The sequence below is a fragment of the Denticeps clupeoides genome, chromosome 2 (genome assembly GCF_900700375.1).
Source record: "Denticeps clupeoides chromosome 2, fDenClu1.1, whole genome shotgun sequence".
Lineage (NCBI taxonomy): Eukaryota > Metazoa > Chordata > Actinopteri > Clupeiformes > Denticipitidae > Denticeps > Denticeps clupeoides.
The window spans coordinates 23,209,045-23,229,192 of record NC_041708.1 but is presented as its reverse complement, the minus strand read 5'-3'; the positions used below and the strand labels follow the sequence as shown (position 1 = coordinate 23,229,192).

The following is a 20,148-nucleotide window of genomic DNA, read 5'->3' as shown; positions in this document are numbered from 1 at the left end:
ATACACTTCCAGTCTTAGTATAACATACTCACCATTTTGCACATCTCAGTTCTTTTTGCACATATCTGCTCTTTTTGCACATTTCTGCCCTTTATGCACGTTTGTCTTTGACAAATGTGGATATATCCAATATATCATGTGGATATATCCAATATGTCCTGTTGTGTCCTGTTTGTCCTGTTCATTGTACAGAAAAGTTTTACTTTTCTCTTATAGAGATACTGTACAGTATTTAAGTTACAGTTTTAGTTAGTATAGTTCAGTTTAGTGTGTATGTACATTTATATACATATATATTTTTCTTTCTTTTATATGTGAAACATTATTTCAATACACGGTACACTGTGTATCCTGTTGTACTGACAATAAACCAATCTTGAATTTAACAGCTGATAGCAAAGCGCTCTGGATGCGGGCATCTGATAAATACTGTAAATGTAAATGTTGAAAGATTTGAAAGAAAGAGCTTCAACATGCATTTTTATGTCAGCTGGGTGTCTGGTATGGCCTGGCTAACAGTTTTATTTTGTGTCTCTGGATGTTCTTCCCAGGGACAAAGTTGCCCTGGAGCACATGGTCAGAGTGTTCTGTGCCCTGTGGAGGCGGTTACAGGAACAGAACCCGGGGTCCATATCGAACCCATGGGATCCCTCAGCAGTTCAGTGCCTGTAACCTACAGCCCTGTGGTGGGTACCTCCTCACCTGGGATATTAATATTTACCCAGAGCCAAATAAAAAAAAAAAAAAACCTTTTACTGAGTTTGACTTTTTTTATTGATCACAGTGTAACCGTGATGAGTATCATTATAAAAATGGAAACCAAGGTTGCTCAGATCAGATCTGAAAAAAGAAATCTCTCCCCAGATTTAGAAGTGATTGCCATTGTGAACACTCTCTGTTTTAGGCAACAGTACGGTCTGCCCCGCCGGCCAGGAGTGGACAGACTGTGTGAGGGACGCTGTGACCTGTGCAGAACTGGGTCAGGACTCTGAGAGGAACTCCACTTGCTTTCCGGGCTGCCAGTGTCCCCTGGGCTCTGCTCTGCAGGTCGGTTTTTAAGGCTGCTGTCTCTTTTTCTGGACATTTCCACTGCTTCGCCCTTTGTCTGTCTTTAGTCATTGTAGGTGTGTGTGTGTGTGTGTGTGATTAAATCCATCAGGACGCAGTGTGTGTGCCTTTACCTCGGTGTCGATGTGACGTGGACGGGGAGCAGTATGACCCCGGGGACCTGGTTCCTAAAGACTGCAATAACTGGTGCCACACTTTCTAAGTCTTTGTTCTTTGCTCTTGATTAATGAGGTTCTTGTGCAGATACTCACAATCTGCCTCCTCCCAACAGCACGTGTGAATCAGGGAGGCTTTCAAACTGCACAGAGCTCAACTGCGACGGTATGAATAACCATCAGAGCACCGTGTGCACATGTGCATGGAAAGCAACCCTTTTTAATATTCACTTAAGAGAGACTGGAGCGTTGGTGACCGCCTGGGGCGTTTGGGATACAGGCAGAAGAGAGGCAGCTGCAGTGATGTTGTGGTGGGGGCGCGGCTCGCTGTGGTGCCACCCTAATGGGCAGAGCGTGGGCGGAGTGAGTGCAGAAAGAGTTCTTACCGGGAATCAATCCGTCCAAGGGGGCATGCAGCAGAGTAAACTAAGTTCTGTCCTCTTTGTGGTTCTTTGGGCGTGGGGGGCATCCGACAGGTGCCACAACAGTTAAGCACGTTGCACTGGTGTTCCTGTGTAATAGATCAATCATACTCACCAATCAGATGTGTCCCATGCTAAGCCACGCCCTTTTTGTAAGGACACTCCCTTTGAACTCATGTTATACAGTATAGCGCAGTTAGTATTTCAAAGTACGGTTATACTCAAATTAAATCGTAATAAGAGCCAAAAGGTCCTTTAGGTAGAGAAGAGAATACTGGTGGAAAGGAATATTTGTTTCAACATCCTGGTGCTGTTTGGGCTGTGTGTTTTCAGCAGAAGGCATGTGGTCTGGCTGGACGAGTTGGGGTGGATGCTCCTCGAGCTGTGGGGCGGGGCTACAGTCCCGTTACCGCTTCTGCCCCGGCCGAGGTCTGCACTGCGCCGGACCAGAGCGCCAAGACCAAGTTTGTGTGAATCTACCCTGCGACCGTGAGTAGCTCGCTTATAACTTTATACTATTTGAACGCTCATTGCAAATAATCTCAATGTTTAAGCTCTTTCACGTATGTTGCGATGCTCATTTGTGTAATTGCACCAGTAACTTGTTAAACTACCTTCACTGGTCTCACGAGGATTCCATTTCCCGACGAATCAGAACACAACCCAAAAATGTGAACAGACATTTTGACCAGAAATTGCTTTCACACTGTCAAAGTTTAAACAGAAAGTGTGACCATTATAATGAATTAAGTAAATACCATAGGCATAGCCTACATCTTGTGTGAATATATATATAATTTATATAACTTATTCGATGCAGAATCGCCCATTGCGGCCCATTGATTGTGTGATCAACTGATAGGTAATAATCAGAAATGGTGCACTATAGGAAGCAGGCTGATTGCTGTGTTTGTAGAAGACGGGGGTTGGAGCGAATGGACGTCCTGGACCAATTGCACCAAATCCTGTGGTGGGGGTGTACGTAGCCGCCGTCGGGAGTGCGACAGTCCCACTCCACAGGGTCAGGGGGATTACTGTGAAGGGCCAGGGTCGGAGGTGACCCCCTGTAACACTGACCACTGTCCTGGTATGCATTATGATTGTGTATTTGGTATGTGAGCAAATTTGTCTATGCTAGATATAATGTGTGTTCGTGTTTTATAGTGGCCCCGTGTTCTGAAGTCGCTGGCACTGCGTTCAGTAGCTGTGGCCCCTCATGTCCCAGATCATGTGATGACTTAGCAGTAAGTGAATAAAAGTAACCACATTCTATTTCATCTATAATTCCAAAATACAGCATATAAAGAATTTATTCATGCTTGCAGTACAATGTTAATAATACAGTGTTCAAAGCATATTCAAAGCAATGATGATGATGATGATTGGCATAGAGACTGTTATGCAGTGTGTTGTAAATGCTGTAAATGTAAATGTAAATGTATCTTAGGGTAATGATGGCTTGTATGCTTTTATGCTGTTATGCCTGTAGCACCAGGCAATACAGAATGAACAGAGAACACAAAGTATGTGTGATGAATCAGATTCTTTGCCTTCTGTCATGCATTCGCTCGAAACCATGGCTTTTAATAAAAACAAATGGGACACGTGGGTGCACACACAAACACACACTTGCACACATGAAACAGGGTGGTAGTAGTCTAGTGTGTAACACACTTGCCTATGAACCAGAAGACGCAGGTTCAAATCCCACTTATTACCATTGTGTCCCTGAGCAAGACACTTAACCCTAAGTTGCTCCAGGGGAACGCTGTCCCTGTAACTACTGAATGTAAGTCACTCTGGATGAGGGCATCTGATAAATGATCTAAATGTAAATGTAAACAGAGACCGAAATGATGGATGACAGAACAAGGATGGGACATGACACTCTGGTCAGGGGAACACAGGACCGGAGCACTCGGATTGTGACACCTTCAAAACGACTGTTGTCATAATCATAAGCAGCTTAGTGACTTGAAGACACAAAGAGTGGAGAAACTATTTCAGAGTTTTAAAAAATTCCGGAAAAGAATGCTGCTTGTCACCAAGGTCATTGCGTTTAAAATGTCACCACTGCAGCATTGCGAGTGGCGCTGTGAGCCCGGATGTTACTGCACGGGTGGCCGTGTGCTCAGTGCCAACGGCACTTCTTGTGTGGAGAGAGACGACTGCCCCTGTCTGGACCTCAACACCGGCCAGAGACTCATCCCGGGGGACAGCATCCCGGCTCCGGACGGCTGCAACAACTGGTACCAAAATGGGCGAGAAAGTGTGTGTGCTACATGCATGTGTGTCTGGCTAGTGTGTGATGTTCACATGTGTGACCTCTTTTGTTGTTGATGCAGTACCTGTGAAGAAGGGAAACTTTCTTGCAGCAAAACACCATGTCCAGGTTTGTTATCCATCCATCGGTCCATCTGAGTTATTGTGGTTTTTTTTTTAAACCAAAGTGATGTGGAAAACAGATTTATTTAATTGTTGTACATGGTGTTTTTTTTTTTTATATTTCTATAAAACCCTTTTTAATTAACACTATTAAGAATGCATGCAATCTGTATCTCAGTGGCTGGCGGCTGGTGTCAGTGGTCTGCCTGGACCCCCTGTTCTAAGACGTGTGGTGCAGAGAGGGTGTCCCGTTACCGGGGCTGCAGCTGTCCAGAACCAAAAGCAGGCGGTGCAGCGTGTACCGGTGTGCAGGAGGCGCACGGTGGCATGGGGGTGCAGATCGAGAGGAAGGACTGTCCATCTCTCACCTTCTGCCCAGGTCATTTTTAATACTTTTTAAAACCTTTATTACAGTTTTTCACCCCATAATGACAATGTAAAAAAAGTTTACGTGAGGCTTTGGAAATTTTAGTAAAAGTAAAACTGTAACATAACAAAATGTGGGAAAAGTGGAAAAGCTACAAATACTTTCTGGATGCTCTGTAATCCTGGTTCACACTGTTGTCTCTAATTTCTCACATGTGCCCTGTGTTAGTTTCACTTAGGGAACGGTATGTAAGTTGACCCTTCCCTATGCTCCTGTTCGACCACACTTTCATGATGTCGGGCGCCTGTGCTTCCTCCTTCCCCTGTGTTGTTATGGCTATTGTGCACTGTCCTCTTTGAATTGGTACATCATATTAGAGCGTTAGGGATTAGAGCTGTAAATCTTGGCCTGGGGTCGGGCTCAACTTCTATCATTTTAGTCAGGCTCCAGTCGGGTCGAGCTCACACGGTAAATGGTCGATCAGCAAGCACAAACTTTCCAGTCCATAGTACCTGTCAGGATTGCCTGCAGCTGGGCTCCACACCTGACTCCAATCCTGACGCCCCATAAATGCCGGAAGTTTCCGCCCCTTCTAGGTCTCCGGCATTCTGTCACGACTACGGATTTACGGGGGAAGGAAGCGCAGAGGTCTGACATGCTGGGAACAGGGTTTTATTAACAAATAAACAATAAATACAAATAAACAGCGGCACAGTGGCCGAAAACAATTTAACTACAATAAAGAACTGAAACTAACCCGTAGGCGTGTGGCGATTGCCAGAACTGAAAATACTAAGACACGGTTACAATGTCAAGTTCACAAAAATGCCGGAGACCTAGAAGGGGCGGAAACTTCCGACATTTAGAAAGTAGAAGAAAGAAGGTGAAGTGATTGTCACATGTGATACACAGCAGCACAGCACACGGTGCACACAGTGAAATTTGTCCTCTGCATTTAACCCATCACCCTGAGTGAGCAGTGGGCAGCCATGACCGGCGCCCGGGGAGCAGTGTGTGGGGACGGTGCTTTGCTCAGTGGCACCTCAGTGGTACCTTGGCGGATCGGGATTCGAACCTGCAACCTTCTGATTACGGGGCCGCTTCTTTAACCGCTAGGCCACCACTGCCCTTTATGGGGCGTCAGGATTGGAGTCAGGTGTGGAGCCCAGCTGCAGGCAATCCTGACAGTACCTGTCGCTTTATGATTCGCTGCTTGAAAATTTGATTCAGTGATTGGGGTTCCGCAAATTTGTAAATTTGTTTTAATAATTGTAAATTTTTTAATGAAATGATTTGCAATTCTCAGTCGTCATTGTCAGTTGGAAACGGAGACAAACCTCTGATCATTATATTTAAACCTGCTCCTTACAACTAATATATATTAAATATATTAGGAAAGTATGGATTTAGAGAATATTTAAAACTAATTTCACATGAATGTGTGCCACATTGCATGATACGTTCCTGTTATGATATTTAAGACCTTGCTGTTTCTCTCTTAGTTCATGGTTCCTGGAGCTCATGGAGTGTGTGGTCGGAGTGTGACTCTTGTGCGGGCGTGTCCGTGAGGAAGAGGGAGTGCAGCAGCCCCCCTGCTCGTTTCGGGGGCTTGCCCTGCCACGGGGAGAGCTGGCAGAGCCGCGGTTGCCATGACAATGCCACCATCTGCTCTGGTCAGTTGGTTTTCCCAGTCCCAGGGAAACAATTAACAAACGTTAATAGTAATTAATGATGTACCAAATAATGCTAACTAATTTCTGACGTGATGAATGTGGACCACTTGACCCAGGGGGACGTTATGTGAGTTTCTGTGTATGACGGGAAGGAACATCAAGTTCTGCTTGCCTTGACAAACTCTGTTTCTGTCAGACTGCGGTGGAGGACAGGAGCATTGGCCTTGTGGGAAGCCCTGCCCACGCATGTGCTCTGATCTCCATGGTGACACAGAGTGTCTGGACACACCAGAGTGCAGCCCAACTTGTGGTTGCCCGGGAGACCAGATTCTGCAGGACGGGGTGTGTGTGGAAAGGGAGCAGTGCCGATGCAAGTTCCACAATGTCACCTCAGGTTAGAAACCAGCAGCTTCAAACTGTCTGATTGCTGTACAAACTGCAGACATTTCTGATCTGTGATCAGGTCATTAAGGTTCATTGGAGGGTGTCACATGACCTTTCACCCCTGACTGGTCGGTTGGGTCTAAAACACAACCAGTAAAAGATACATCACCGTAATCAAACACTACTAGATGTTTATGCAATGTTTAGCTCTGAAACTGGTTTGCCTCTTTAGGGAAGTGAAGCACAGTACACAGTGACATGTCAAAATGTGTCCTCTGTATTTAACCATGGTGAGCAGTGGGCTGCCATGAAAGGCACCCAGGGAGCAGTGTGTGGGGACGGTGCTTTGATCACGGGGACCTCAGTGGCATCTTGACGTTTCGGGATCTTAATCTTCATTTTGGTTACGAGTCTGCTTCCTTACACGCTAGGCCATCACTGGCCCAATTTTTAAGGAAAATAAAAACAGAGGGTTGGATTGTACCGCCCCTTTCCATCAACCCATGTCCTCATTGATGACTCAAACAGATATTTAGTGTGCTGGGTATGCGATTGTGGTTGCCTCATCCTAAAACTACCTGTGTGTTATACACTTTCAATGCAGCACTGTCTGGTTAAAACAGAGTGATCAGTTGAGGCCATCATTCAATAGAAGGTTTTTTCTGTCTCTGCCAGATGGAGTTGTGGACACAAATAACACTTCCTGGGTTTGGCCTTATCAATCAGACGAGTTTGTGAATCCAGGAGATAACATCACCACAGGCTGCACCAACTGGTACAGATTATAACAAAAAATGTTGACCATTTTGTCCTTTCACTTATTTTGTTTTAGGGGAAATCTCACATGATTCTTTTCTCTTTATTCTAAAACTTGATCAGCACTTGTGAAGCGGGGGTCCTACACTGTCAGTCAGAACCTGGCTGTTATGTCGACGGGGGCTGGAGCCAGTGGGGTCCATGGTCACAGTGCTCCGCCCCCTGTGGAGGTGGAGTCACGCTGCGTTTGCGGAAGTGTGACAACCCCACCCCACAAGGGGGTGGTAGAGGGTGTACAGGAGGCAGCGAGCAGCAGAAAGAGTGTAACACACATCAGTGTGCAGGTACACACTTACTTATAAATGCAAAATCTGCCAGGTTTTAAAGTGTTTTTTTTAAGTTTTTACTTAAAAAAACATAGAGTCCGATATTTAGATTAGTGTTTGCTTACAGTATTAATATTGCAGTTAATATTTAGATTATAAACAAGGTCTCACTCTAATCATCATGTCATTTTGTCAACAAATTCCCTGTTTGTCTCTTGTGCACCTCAATTATGACAGCATCAAGACAAATTCCTTGTATGGCTAAATAAAGTGCAATGCAAGAGTAACATTTAAGGCAAACAAAATAAAGAAGACTGACAGACAGTGCTAAAACCAGTGAAATGGAAGGTGTTATATAGAAGCAAAAATCTGGAATCCAGGTCTACAGCACAGACGGGAGGTCTGGGGATGGGGTCGGGGGTTTGCACTCATGTGTCACATCTATCCAATAAAACAAGACAGACAAGTACAGTGAGATGCAGTACACATTAAAAGCAAGATGGAACACTGATAAATTGCTAAAACAGAAAGGACGAAAATCTCAATTGTGTAATTTATGAAAGTCAAGGTGTGACGTCATAAAATAATAAATTTTAGAAGGTCAAATATTAATGTGTTAATTTATCTGTATTTACATGACTTGACATGTATCTCTGGCACAACAATAGAAATGTGGTAAACCAAATGGGTGAACAAATTGGAAAAAGTCTTTGTGTACCATGCAGACTCAGGGCCCTGGTACGACTGGAGCCCCTGGTCCATGTGCACAGTGAGCTGCGGAGGCGGGGAACAATCCCGTACCCGGGCCTGCCGCACGCCCCGGTGCTCTGGCATCAGGAGGCAAAGCAAGACCTGTAACACCCAAGTGTGTCTGGGTAAGTCTTGCCGTAATTCCAAATAACATGGCCCCAGTAGAACAGGTTCTCATTGGCAAGTCCTCAAACACACACTACTAACATGTGCTCTTCGCTTTTATCCCAGAGGTAGGCTGCCCACCCGGGCGCCTGTACCGGGAGTGTGAGCGTGGTGAGGGCTGCCCGTTCAGCTGTGCCCAGGTTAGTGGCTTCGAGGGCTGCTTTTCAGAGGGATGTGAGGAGGGCTGCCACTGCCCACCCAACACCTATCAGCATCGTGGCACATGTATACAGGTCAGTAACTTCTAGTTGTCAACCTCTTCACTTCCCTACAAGCTATAGTTGTTTCTGGCGGCCTTTCACTAATTTTAGTTTTAATTTTTAGTCTTTGCATCATTGTTAGTGTTAGTCGTATCCAGACTCATTTAGTCACACACCCCCGGGCGCCTGTCATGGCTGTCCACTGCTCACCAAGGGTGATGGTTAAATGCAGAGGACACACTTCGTTGTGTCACCGTGTGCTGTGCTGCAGTGTTTCACGATTACAATCACTTCACTTTCACTTTCACACGGACTCTCTGATCACACACTTTTTAAAAATCGCCTGAACATTAATGCACACAGACTGTTAATATTCACATTCAAACTTAAATCCTGACAATGCTAACAACCTTTCGATCTCTTAGTCACTTAGGCACTTTATTACCACCAATAAGTCTTACGTTTTAACATGAGGTTTATTTTTATATAGTGCAATAGCTGTGTAAAGATTTTCTTTCATTTAATAATGGTAATGGTAGTTTATTGTTTGCACTGTGCTGGTTTTGAGCTGTCTTATGTGGTCTTACCCACTCTCTGGGTAAGAAGTGAAATATTTGTAATGTCCGTATGTTTATGTTGCGTGTTATTGTCTGTTGCATCTGCACATTAGCCTGGAAAAACAACAACAAACTTTGCTCAGCTATGCATCCGTTGTTGTGCTGTTGTGTGTTATGAATGACAATGAATTCCACTTACTTACTTTTTTTACTGTGTGTAGGAGTGTCCATGCCTGGTAGACAGAGAGCTCCTGGCCACACTTCAGAATGTGTCTGTGACCCCTGAGTTGACCCCTGACCTGCAGAACATTACAGAAGGCTCTGAGCTCACATCTGGGGAGGCACTGCTTCATGAGTGCAGCTCCTGGTAAGAGTTGAAAATCTCTTGCGCTCTGTTCCTTTGCGAAACAACCTGTTCATTGCCATTTGAAATCCGTTCATTTTATGGCCAGCTGGTGTGAACAGGGCCAGTGGAACTGCTCCTTCACCTCCTGCCCTCGGGACGGGAGCCTGTCACCCTGGGGCCCTTGGAGCGCCTGCTCACTATCCTGTGGAGGTCTGGGGCAGAAGATTCGTACGAGGAGCTGCACTAATCCAACCCCTGCACACGGGGGACGTGACTGTGTGGGCCCGTGGCAGGAGACCACCTTCTGCCAGGCTCCAGACTGCCCAGGTACTGTGGAAATCCTTAAAAAATCTTGCTTTATCAGGATGAACTGTTTTCTTGATTGCTGTGGAATGTTCTTTTGCAGTTGTCACATTCCCAACGGAGGAACCAAGTCTTCCAGGTACTTAATGTCAATCTTCTATCCACCTTTTCTAAAGTCATATGTAGTTAAGCACTGTACAGCAGTTTATGCAGTGTTGCCAGACACCTATCATGAACCAAAACCATCCAAAAAGCTATTAACACCAAGGTTTCAACTTTAAATCACAACAGGCCGTCATTAAATGAATATGAGGCTCGCTGTCTGGTTATGAGTAATCACATCATAAGACATGAGTTCTTAATGCATTTCTTATTCTCCTGAAGTATGGTGCAATTTATTAACTTTCATCAAGATTTTGCCAGATGCTGCAGATTCCTGGACCAATGGCATTGAAAAAAAAAGTTTGCTTTTTCCATTGGAAAACAAACACTGAAAAGGTCAAAATGATACTTGTGATGTTTGATTTTTTTTTTTCTCCTTGCTCAGATGAAGATGTTGGGTTCTCATCATGGTCCACATGGAGCCCTTGTTCCAAGACCTGCACAGATGCCCGGTGGCCGGTCATGAAGTCCCGCCACAGGGACTGTGTTAGTGCGCCATGTTCTGGAGAGACCCGGCAGGAGAAGCCCTGTAACCTGCCCCAGTGCTCGGGTACTGGCCTGTTCACTTAAATTTTCATACTGTTTTTGCGATGCATAACTCAAAAAACCTCTTTCACTTGTCTTGCATCAGACCTTCTGTCACACCTGAACAGGTATACACACCCAGAAATGGTCTATCTGGCTGTTTGGTGCAAGATTGAGCTTTTGACATGCATATAATAAGACAAATGTCCTTGCAATGCTGACATCTCTGCCAGTTGTTTCTCGCTTGTGAAAAAAGTAGGGTTTTGAAGTGTTTTCATGAAGTGGGGATTTCAGTGCAGCCCTCATAGTTATATATTTCAAGGCATGCATGTGTTCATGGAGGCTGCCTGAAGTATCCCTCATCAGTCGGTGGGAGGTCAGTAAAATCTAAAGAATGAGGAGTAAAAATTGCTAAAGATTCACATTAAATGCATTGATTGATTTTTTTTAAAGGAATTCTGGTTGTTAAATGTCTGTACTACCCTCAAGAGCCACTCAGCTGGACCCGTAACTTTATAGCAGTGGAAATGTTGAATTATAAAACCATCAGACAGAACTGACAGTCTGTGCCTGGTGTTTGATTGCAGACGAAGGTCCATGCCAGGGTGAGGACTGCGCCAAGAAGAACTGCTCCTGGACTGACTGGGGAGACTGGGGGTTGTGCTCTCGCACCTGTGGGGTGGGCCAGCAGCAGCGCGTTCGCACATTCCTGCCACCGGGGGTCAACGGCTCCTGGTGCTCCGACATCTTGGGGGGCAACACAGATAGTCGCTTCTGCAACGTCCGCGCCTGCAAGGGTGAGTGACGGCCACACTTTCCAACATCCGTGGAGGATAGGCAGCAAGGAAATGTCACAACTGTGCAGAACAAAATATAGAGCAGAGTTAACTTCTAAAATTTGTCCAAATCTGTTGCATTTGTTACACTTATGAAAGTGAAGTGATTGTCACTGTGAAGCACAGCAAACAGAGCACACAGTGACATAACGAAATGTGTCCTCTGTATTTAACCATCACCATTAGTGAGCAGAGGGCAGCCATGACAGGTGCCCGGGGAGCAGTGTGTGGGGACGGTGCTTTGCCCAGTGGCACCTCAGTGGCACCTTGGCGATTGGGATTCAAACCGGCAACCTTCTGACTACGGGTCCACTTCCTTCCTAGGCCGACCACTGCCCCTGTAGCCAACCAGGAACAAGGCCACTCTTATTTCCAAAGAGATTCCAAAAATGTTAACAATGAGCCTTTTTTTAAAACGGTGGATATATCGAATTTACCCGATGTGACATGTTAGAATACAGTAGATGACAGAAAGGCATTAGGTGCCTAGTAACACTAATGCCTCTGGAATGACAGTGGATGGCGGCTGGTCCCGCTGGAGCCCGTGGTCTCGCTGTGGCCAGCGCTGTGGGGGCGGACGGTCCGTCCGGACTCGCTCCTGCTCCAGCCCCCCGCCCAAGAATGGCGGCCGCAGCTGTGAGGGCGAGAAGAACCAGGTGAAGCCGTGCAACACCCAACCGTGTGGTAAGACCCATTCCCCTTACAGTTACTTTCTCTGCATATTTCAACGTCTTGTTGCCTTATTGTGACTGTGCTTTGCAGACGAGCGCAGGTGCCCCCCAGGTCAAGAATTCACTCCATGCGCCAACGAGTGTCCACAGCGATGCTCAGACCTCCAGCAGGGCATCCAGTGCCTTGGCAACGACGGGTGCCAGCCTGGCTGCCGCTGTCCTCGAGGTAAGCGAGGGAAAGGCTGAGTTGTGGATTTGTGTGTGTATGTGCGCCATGCTGCATGCTCGTCTGTGTGTGTGCGCAGGTGAGCTGCAGCAGGACGGTGTGTGCGTGAAGCTGTGGCAGTGCGACTGCGTCGACTCTCGGGGTCAGAGCTGGGCCGCCGGCAGCATTCATCAGGTCGACTGCAACAACTGCAGCTGCGCTGACGCCATCCTCTCCTGCACCAACCGCAGCTGCGGCGGCGGCTGCTCCTGGAGCTCCTGGTCCAACTGGGCCTCCTGCAGCGCCTCCTGCGGCCCGGGCCGGAGAACACGCTTCAGGTGGAGCCAACAGCAGATGCAGGGAAACCCACTGAATCTTTCGCCCGTGATCATCCTCAGATCAATATTCAGCTCTTGTGTCCAATCAGATCACTTGTTCCTGAGACACCAGATGCTGAGTGCAACTTTGAGGAAGTGCAGCATAAGTCATGTGACCCAGGACCATGCCCACCTATCTGTGTCCATCAGGAGCTGAGGGTTGGAGACACATGGCTACAGGGGGAGTGTAAGCAATGGTGAGGAAAATAAAAAAAGGAACCAAACCAGGAATCTGACCTGGTTTACTGAATGGGCTAGTGATCTGCAGACTTAAAAATATCATATAGAATACATAAAACTGTCCCGGGTGGGCTGGACATGGCGATGAAGGAGGACGCATTCGCACGATTTCACGTGAGAGGGGTTTAATACAAACTACACACGAGACAAGGGAACATGAACACGCACAATGACCCGACGGTGAACAGACACGAACAGGATAGTTTCATACAATTATATAAATAGACAGCAGGTTAACACGATCAGGGAACATTACACGAGACGAACATGAAACTCCGGTCCGAACTCCGGATCCGGAGTAACCCCTGCCGGTGCGGATCATGACAAAAACGTACAATGAAATGTGTTGTAATTTTATTGTTTTACATATTCTTGTATGTATTATTATTAGTTTTACACATTACTCACAAAGTACTCTCAATGTAAATGCATTAAGTAAATGAATAATTTTTTTTATTAATTTTGCTCATTTTTACAGTACTTGCACCCCAGAAGGAGAATACTGCCAAGACATTGACTGCCAAGGTGTGTCCCAAAAAATGAAATTTGATGAACGACACCCCAACACTCTTTTTCATTATTTAAACAAAACGTGCAGTTTAATAAATGTTCAGTAGCTGATGTTTGTTATTGACAGTGGATGGCGGTTGGACGCCCTGGTCTGTATGGTCAGACTGCCCCGTGACCTGTGGACGGGGCACTCAGATACGGAGCCGGGCCTGCATCAATCCTCCACCCCGGAACAACGGCACCGTGTGTCCCGGACTGGAGAGGGACGCTCAGGACTGCTATGCTCCACCGTGCCTTGGTAAATACACTTTAGGCACTTTGAATATACATTCATTAAAGGTCCCCTGACATGAAATTCTTTTGCTTTTATATCGTGTCTTAGTGGTCCCCTAATAAAGTATTTGAAGTTCCTGTCTGAAATTCAGCTGCGGTGCAGAATTCCAGGCACTTGTAATAAGTCCCACAATGAGATTTCCCAGGACGTGCCGTTTCTGTGTCTGTAGCTTTAAATGCTAATGAGGAGGAGAGCGGCATATAGAAGTTGAGCAGGCTTTCGCAAAAATTTTGTCATCGACATCATTCACCAATCACAATGTTTGGTGCAGACAGGAAGTCATGTCTGTGTTTTTACAAAAAAATGTAAATTAACCCACTCAATCTTCAGAATCTTGCATGACTAGAAAAGATGTTTTAGGGGAAGGGTGGGAAATTCTTGAAAAAAGCATGAGAAAGGGGAGGTAACCTTCCCTGTCCTTTGGGTAACATAATTTGACACAAATTCCAGATATGACCGTCTGAGCTTCCACTTTCTGAACGGCGAAGCAGAATGACCAAAGTTCTCTTTACACCTATCGCCATTTCTAGTCAATGCAGGACCATAGACAGGCTAGTGGAACACGTATTAATGTTAAATGTTATGTTATGGCACCTTTGAAAGATATAAGCAATTAGTGAAATCATGAAATTTTTTTCATGAGCACATAATTATTTGTTTTCAGATGACCTTTGCCCTTGGTCGCCATGGTCACCATGTTCCCGGACTTGTGGTGCGGGTGTGGTCTCTCGGGTCAGGCGGTGCGTGTGCGAGGAGGACGGTGACGCTGCATGTCCCCCTGACATTGAATTGCACAGAAACAGGGAGGAGACTCAGCTGTGCTATGAAAGGCCTTGCCCAGGTGCAAAAAATTATTAAAAAAAAAAAAGAAAAAAAAAAAAAAAAAAGATAATATAATAATATAATAAATATATTGTATATAATTACAATGTAACAATTTTAAACTGTAAGTAACATAAGTGCGTTTTTTGTGTTGATTTATGTCCAGACTGCCCCATGTCTGAGTGGAGTGAGTGGACCGCCTGTTCCTGCGTCTCCCAATGGCAGCAGCGCCACCGTGCACCACTCTCTACGGCCACAAGAGGGCAGCAGTGTTCAGAGCTGGAGTCAGAGACCAGACTTTGTCAGCCTGGAAACTGTCTGGGTGAGTCCCCCATGCTGTGTGTGTGTGTGTGCGTGTGTGCTAGTTCCCAGCATGCCAGGTGCTTTTGTTTTGAGCTTATTTATCATGCTCTTCATGGAGCCTCTCCATTTCTGTAATGCCTCACCGTGAGCACTTGTTGTCATTCCACAGACTGCGATGAACCTTTCCAGTTCTCCAACTGTGGCGCCCCCTGTCAGAAGCACTGCGCTCTGCAGGGTCAGAGAGAGACCTGTGCTGGGGATCAAGCCTGCACTCCAGGCTGTTACTGTCCCAAGGTCGGCATGGATGCTGCAACCTTACTGATTTATTGATAAATTCTTAATAACTGAGAAGAGGTTATAGCAATGTGTCATAAAATAAATATATATCTTTACTGAAAAAAACATTATGCAAAATTTTCCGCTGGGTTCCATATGTCATTTGCGTTCACATTTATGGCATTTATCAGATGCCCTTATCCTGGGCGACTTACAATAAGTAGTGATAGGGACAGTCCCCCTAGAGTGTCTTGCTCAGGGACTCAATGGTAGTAAGTGGGGTTTGAACCTGTGCCCTTGTTGTCTTCTGGTTCATAGCTGAATGTGTTACTTACTAGGCTACTACAATAGTATGTCTATTGTACAGAATGTCATGCATAAGACGCATGTATTCGCATGTATTACCAGGGTCTCCTGCAGCAGAATGGGACGTGTGTCAGGCCGGAGCAGTGTGGCTGTGCCCACCTTATTCATCCCGGTGAGGGTAGGCCCATCTCTGTTACCCTCCCACAGGGGGCGCTGGTCGACATGGGCTGCAGATCCTGGTACGAGGGAAAGAGAATTGAATTTTTCCACGCTTTTTTGTTTTGAGTTCTGAAGATTTTTCCTCCTTTTTTAATAGCCTGTGCCATGATGGAGTGATGCAGTGTGACGATCGGGAGTGTGAGGGTAAGAAATAAGACTAATAATAATTCTATTGACATTATTGATTTCAATGGGATATAGGATGCTTAAACTATGCGTCATTTACAAAACATTTAAGTTGGTATATCCTGGTTAGTATCTCCTAGTGAGTGGTCAGAGTGGACACCCTGTTCCCTCTGTGTGCCCGTTTCTGTCCTGCGCAAGTCCACCGCGTCCCAACTGGGCAGCGCGCTGGTGGCGTCCATCCAGCGGCGGTACCGCGCATGTCTGGACGTGGACTCTGGCCTGCCGGTCAATGGAGACGAGGACCGGTGCACCGAGGAGTTAGAGGAGGAGAGGATCTGTCCAGACCCCAGTGCCTGCAGGGGTGAGCATCCACCCTGCCACACCCCAGTGGAAACTGAATGAATGTTTCATACACTACCAGTAAAGAAAGTTTGGACGCACCTACTCTGTGGCAGTTATGGAGAAGATGGAGCCATTTTGAAGAATCCAATGCAAGAAACATATTTAGTATTTGTCGTATCAGGAGAAAGTGCCTTTTTGACTTGTTTGGTATTTTAATTTTGTTTAACCTCATGTGTGTGAGTTATTTCATTGTCCTGTGTCTTCAGTTTTGTTCCATAACGTAAAAACGCATGTAGGTGTGATTGGTAGCATATGTTTACCCAGTTTCGCGGCAAAATATTTGTCTCCTGTTTCAAATCTCCGGAGGTGGATTTTTGTGATGGAAATTACATGAGAGTTTTGTAATAATAACCGATGAATGTGGAACAATTTGATGATCAGTTTTGTGTCTGAACGTCCTGTGTGTAATATCTTAACGCAGACCTGTGCCAGTGGAGTGTGTGGGGGCCGTGGAGTGTGTGCCAGGAGCCCTGCAGCGGGGGCTTCCGCCAGAGGCAGCGTCGGCCCCTCGCCTCTCCACCCGGGCCCCAGTGTCGTAGACTGCAGACGCAAACACAGAGCTGCAATACTGGCCTCTGTCCGGGTAAACACACACTTACACACACACACACACACACACACGCAGAGGCAAATACACAGACCACACACTTTCACAAACACTCTGTCTGGCCGTTTGTGTTCACAATGCGCTCAACCACAAACACCACATCCGTGTATGCAAATATGAAACGGACATACAAAAACGCTGTATTTAGAGATAAGCACATGCACACACGTGAACTTTTTTTTTTTTTAACATTTTCTCCATTGTTACAATATTGATCATAAAGATGAAAAGCTCTGAGTCATGGTTTATGGAGTCGAGTATTGAAATGCCATGTCTCCTTGCCATGTCCTAGGTGAGAGGTGTGAGGATCGGGGGCGGATCTACCAGGCCTCCTGTGCAAATCATTGTCCCCGCAGCTGTGCTGACCTGTGGGGTCACGTGCAGTGCTTGCAGGGAACCTGTCACCCAGGTAGTCCTCTAATGCTGGATCATTTACCAAGCAAGCTGAGCACACTGATCAAGGGTTGAAAACAACCATTATTTTTTCCCCTGTTTACCCCATTTTATTTGAGCCATTTGGAATACGGGCCATGGCAGGTGTGCGCCATTTTAACCCCTCTTCAGTGTCCCTTAACCAATCATTGAAACCCATCTCGACAGCAAAAAATATGTCTCTGTTCAGCCTGAGTACGACGCCACAAATTCTCGCAATCTTTTCTCAGTTCGTACCTGATGCCCACGGTTATTCTTTGATTTTTAACCTTCTTCAGGCTGCCGCTGCCCCGTGGGCTGGCTACTGCAGGATGGCGTATGTGTCAGAACCTCAGATTGCCGCTGTGGTGTCCCTACAGAGAACGGGACTCTCGAGATCCCGCCTGGAGAGAACGTCACCGTGGACTGCAACAACTGGTGAGGGTCCTAATGCCGGCAGAAGACACTTTACATGCAGCTACATATCGATCTACACTACCAGTTAAACGTTTGGACGCACCTACTCTGTGGATGTTATGGAGACTAAGATAAAGCCATTTTGTAGAATCCAATGTATTTCTTGTGTCATAGGTGAAGTATGTTTGATGAATCTGTTTTTTCAGAGTTGCCTCTTTTTACCCTCATGGCTGCTTTGTTCACTATTGTCATCATCAAAAGCTGATGATGAGATGCTCATTAACATGAGTGAATGATAAGAAAGTGTTCAGTATAAACCTTCAGGACTGTTGGAAACCGTCCCAGTTGACCAACTTAAGGTGGTGGAGAGAAGACAAGAGTGTGAAATGCTGCCATCACAGCAAAAGCTCCCTGATTTGAAGAGACGCAAATCTTCAACTTTTTGCCTTGTTTGCAATTTTTTTTGTTTATTACATAACCTTAAGAACTTGCTTCGTAAAAGATGGGCAGAAGAGTATTTCAGGGACAAAATTTCCTGAGCAATACAGACTTTCAGGTTGGGAGGAAATTTCCGTCTGCTGCTATTTTAACTGTGTCCTCCAGGGAGTCTGCACACTGTAGAAGTGTGAGAGATGTCACAAAATTAGAGCAGATGTAATTAATGAGCGTTAACTAAAAATGAAAACTGAGGTCAGGGCATATGCCTCGTTATTTTGGGTCATCCACAACCATGGCCCAGATGTTTAAATGATAATATAATATGCATTTTATATTATAAATATAAATATGTGTTTTAAAACACAAGTAGGACTAACAGGAGACTTTGTGCGGTTCTGTGTCTGCAGTGTGTGTGAGAACGGTACTCTGCGGTGCCCTGACCGGCCCTGCCCGCTCCTGGGCCCATGGGGGCCCTGGAGCCCCTGCTCTGTGTCCTGTGGGAGGGGCCAGATGAGCCGCAGCCGAACCTGCGAGGCTGGGAGCGGGGGGCCACCATGCACCGACACCGATCAGCATGAGCCATGTGTGCTGCCGCCCTGTCCAGGTTAGAGGCCTAACAGACTAATCATCAGTCGAGGGTCAGCATACCCCCTGCTGTGATTTACAGTGGATAGCCACTCAAATGCTTTTTTATAAGAACAGTATGATGTATGGATGTATGCATGTGCATCTGAAGTTAACATGCTAAAAATGGACTAATACTACACTAATATGAGAATACATGTTTTATATGCCATGCCAATAGGTGGCGCTGTGACGCATACTCCTCAATAGGTATTAAAGGTCAAAGGTTACAGTGGCCTTTTTCTTCAAGGAACGAAAAGAAGTTAAAGATGAGACTGTGCTTCACATTTCAGCTGGTTGTGTTCTGACTGAGTGGTCTTCCTGGAGCGACTGCAGCGCCACCTGTGGTGGCGGGGTGTCTGTGCGAAATAAAACGGTGCTGCGCAAGTCGGAGTCGGGCGGGGAAGAATGCCCCCTGCCTCTGGAGCAGCACACTGCCTGCAATACCAATAGTTGCCAGCCAGGTGAGAATGTGACTCATTTTGGTCAAGTTAGTAATGCATTTGAAAGTGAATTTTTTTGTCCCAGCATCGTTCTTAGTGAGCAGTGGGCAGGCATGAAAGGTGCTCGGGGAGCAGTGTGTGGGGACGGTACATTGATCAATGGGACCTCACCTTGGCTGTTCGGGATTTGAACCCGCAACCCTTCTTACCCACTAGGCAACCACTGCCCCATAATATTTCAAAGCATTTCAGAACCCATATAAATTATGATCATTTTGTCTTTATTTCAGCAAATAAATAAGTGAACCTAACTTTAAAATGGCAAAAGGATAATGATAATAATAAACATGCAGTGGGGTCAGTGGGGGCTTAGCATTTAAGGAAGCGGATCTGTAATCAGATGGTTGTTGGTCCTGAACCGCCAAGGTGCCACTGAGGAGCCACCGAGCAAAGCAGCGTCCCCACACACTGCTCTCATGGCTGCCCACTGCTCACCAACACGTAAATAACATAAATTAATTGATCAGGTGATCAAGGTTACTTAACGCAGGAGGCAAAATAAATGATAATGAAGCGGCATATTACACATCTTCTAAAGATAATTCATGACATCCCTAGTATGGACACAACTTAAATTCACTCATGAAACCTGGAAAGTTGGATGTAGTTTGACATACAAGCCCCACTCTCATTAGCACGGCCCATTTCTTAGCTTAATGTTGCTGTCATCATATTAATGGCCCAAGTGTCAGGAACTGCTGACTGCTTTTATGCCCTTGAGGAAGACACCGAACCCCAACATCTTTTGCGAAAACACACACGCGCCCCCACAAAATATTGCTAATTCTGCCCTCTGTAGTGGTGTGTGTTTGCGTAAATTCCCTGGACCTCATACCTCCTGGCATCCTGCTGAGCTCCATTGTTCTCTTGCTTTTGTTCTGAAAACACCCCCATTACCTGTGAGGCCTGGCACATTTGCATTTGTTATCTTAAAACCAAGGCAGTCCGAAGTAAAGGAGACACTACCACTTCTAAGC

General features: G+C 46.0%; 1 protein-coding gene across 1 annotated transcript in view; it reads left to right on the top strand.

Annotated features, from left to right (window-relative positions):
- Positions 1 to 20,148, top strand: part of sspo (SCO-spondin) — a 71,437-nt gene that overhangs the window by 37,053 nt on the left and 14,236 nt on the right. The window contains exons 65-102 of the mRNA XM_028970383.1: positions 552 to 686; positions 905 to 1,047; positions 1,160 to 1,254; positions 1,340 to 1,389; positions 1,979 to 2,134; positions 2,562 to 2,732; positions 2,810 to 2,889; positions 3,725 to 3,894; positions 3,991 to 4,037; positions 4,209 to 4,409; positions 5,900 to 6,070; positions 6,267 to 6,464; positions 7,130 to 7,229; positions 7,334 to 7,554; positions 8,262 to 8,411; positions 8,518 to 8,684; positions 9,430 to 9,575; positions 9,661 to 9,881; positions 9,961 to 9,996; positions 10,405 to 10,569; positions 11,132 to 11,341; positions 11,897 to 12,064; positions 12,143 to 12,277; positions 12,357 to 12,594; positions 12,684 to 12,830; positions 13,352 to 13,398; positions 13,511 to 13,681; positions 14,382 to 14,558; positions 14,706 to 14,861; positions 15,012 to 15,136; positions 15,527 to 15,663; positions 15,741 to 15,787; positions 15,900 to 16,130; positions 16,593 to 16,754; positions 17,071 to 17,187; positions 17,489 to 17,627; positions 18,452 to 18,648; positions 18,962 to 19,132. Coding sequence (XP_028826216.1) covers positions 552 to 686; positions 905 to 1,047; positions 1,160 to 1,254; positions 1,340 to 1,389; positions 1,979 to 2,134; positions 2,562 to 2,732; positions 2,810 to 2,889; positions 3,725 to 3,894; positions 3,991 to 4,037; positions 4,209 to 4,409; positions 5,900 to 6,070; positions 6,267 to 6,464; positions 7,130 to 7,229; positions 7,334 to 7,554; positions 8,262 to 8,411; positions 8,518 to 8,684; positions 9,430 to 9,575; positions 9,661 to 9,881; positions 9,961 to 9,996; positions 10,405 to 10,569; positions 11,132 to 11,341; positions 11,897 to 12,064; positions 12,143 to 12,277; positions 12,357 to 12,594; positions 12,684 to 12,830; positions 13,352 to 13,398; positions 13,511 to 13,681; positions 14,382 to 14,558; positions 14,706 to 14,861; positions 15,012 to 15,136; positions 15,527 to 15,663; positions 15,741 to 15,787; positions 15,900 to 16,130; positions 16,593 to 16,754; positions 17,071 to 17,187; positions 17,489 to 17,627; positions 18,452 to 18,648; positions 18,962 to 19,132 — 5,598 coding nt within the window. The remainder of the gene's footprint in view (positions 1 to 551; positions 687 to 904; positions 1,048 to 1,159; positions 1,255 to 1,339; positions 1,390 to 1,978; positions 2,135 to 2,561; positions 2,733 to 2,809; positions 2,890 to 3,724; positions 3,895 to 3,990; positions 4,038 to 4,208; positions 4,410 to 5,899; positions 6,071 to 6,266; positions 6,465 to 7,129; positions 7,230 to 7,333; positions 7,555 to 8,261; positions 8,412 to 8,517; positions 8,685 to 9,429; positions 9,576 to 9,660; positions 9,882 to 9,960; positions 9,997 to 10,404; positions 10,570 to 11,131; positions 11,342 to 11,896; positions 12,065 to 12,142; positions 12,278 to 12,356; positions 12,595 to 12,683; positions 12,831 to 13,351; positions 13,399 to 13,510; positions 13,682 to 14,381; positions 14,559 to 14,705; positions 14,862 to 15,011; positions 15,137 to 15,526; positions 15,664 to 15,740; positions 15,788 to 15,899; positions 16,131 to 16,592; positions 16,755 to 17,070; positions 17,188 to 17,488; positions 17,628 to 18,451; positions 18,649 to 18,961; positions 19,133 to 20,148) is intronic.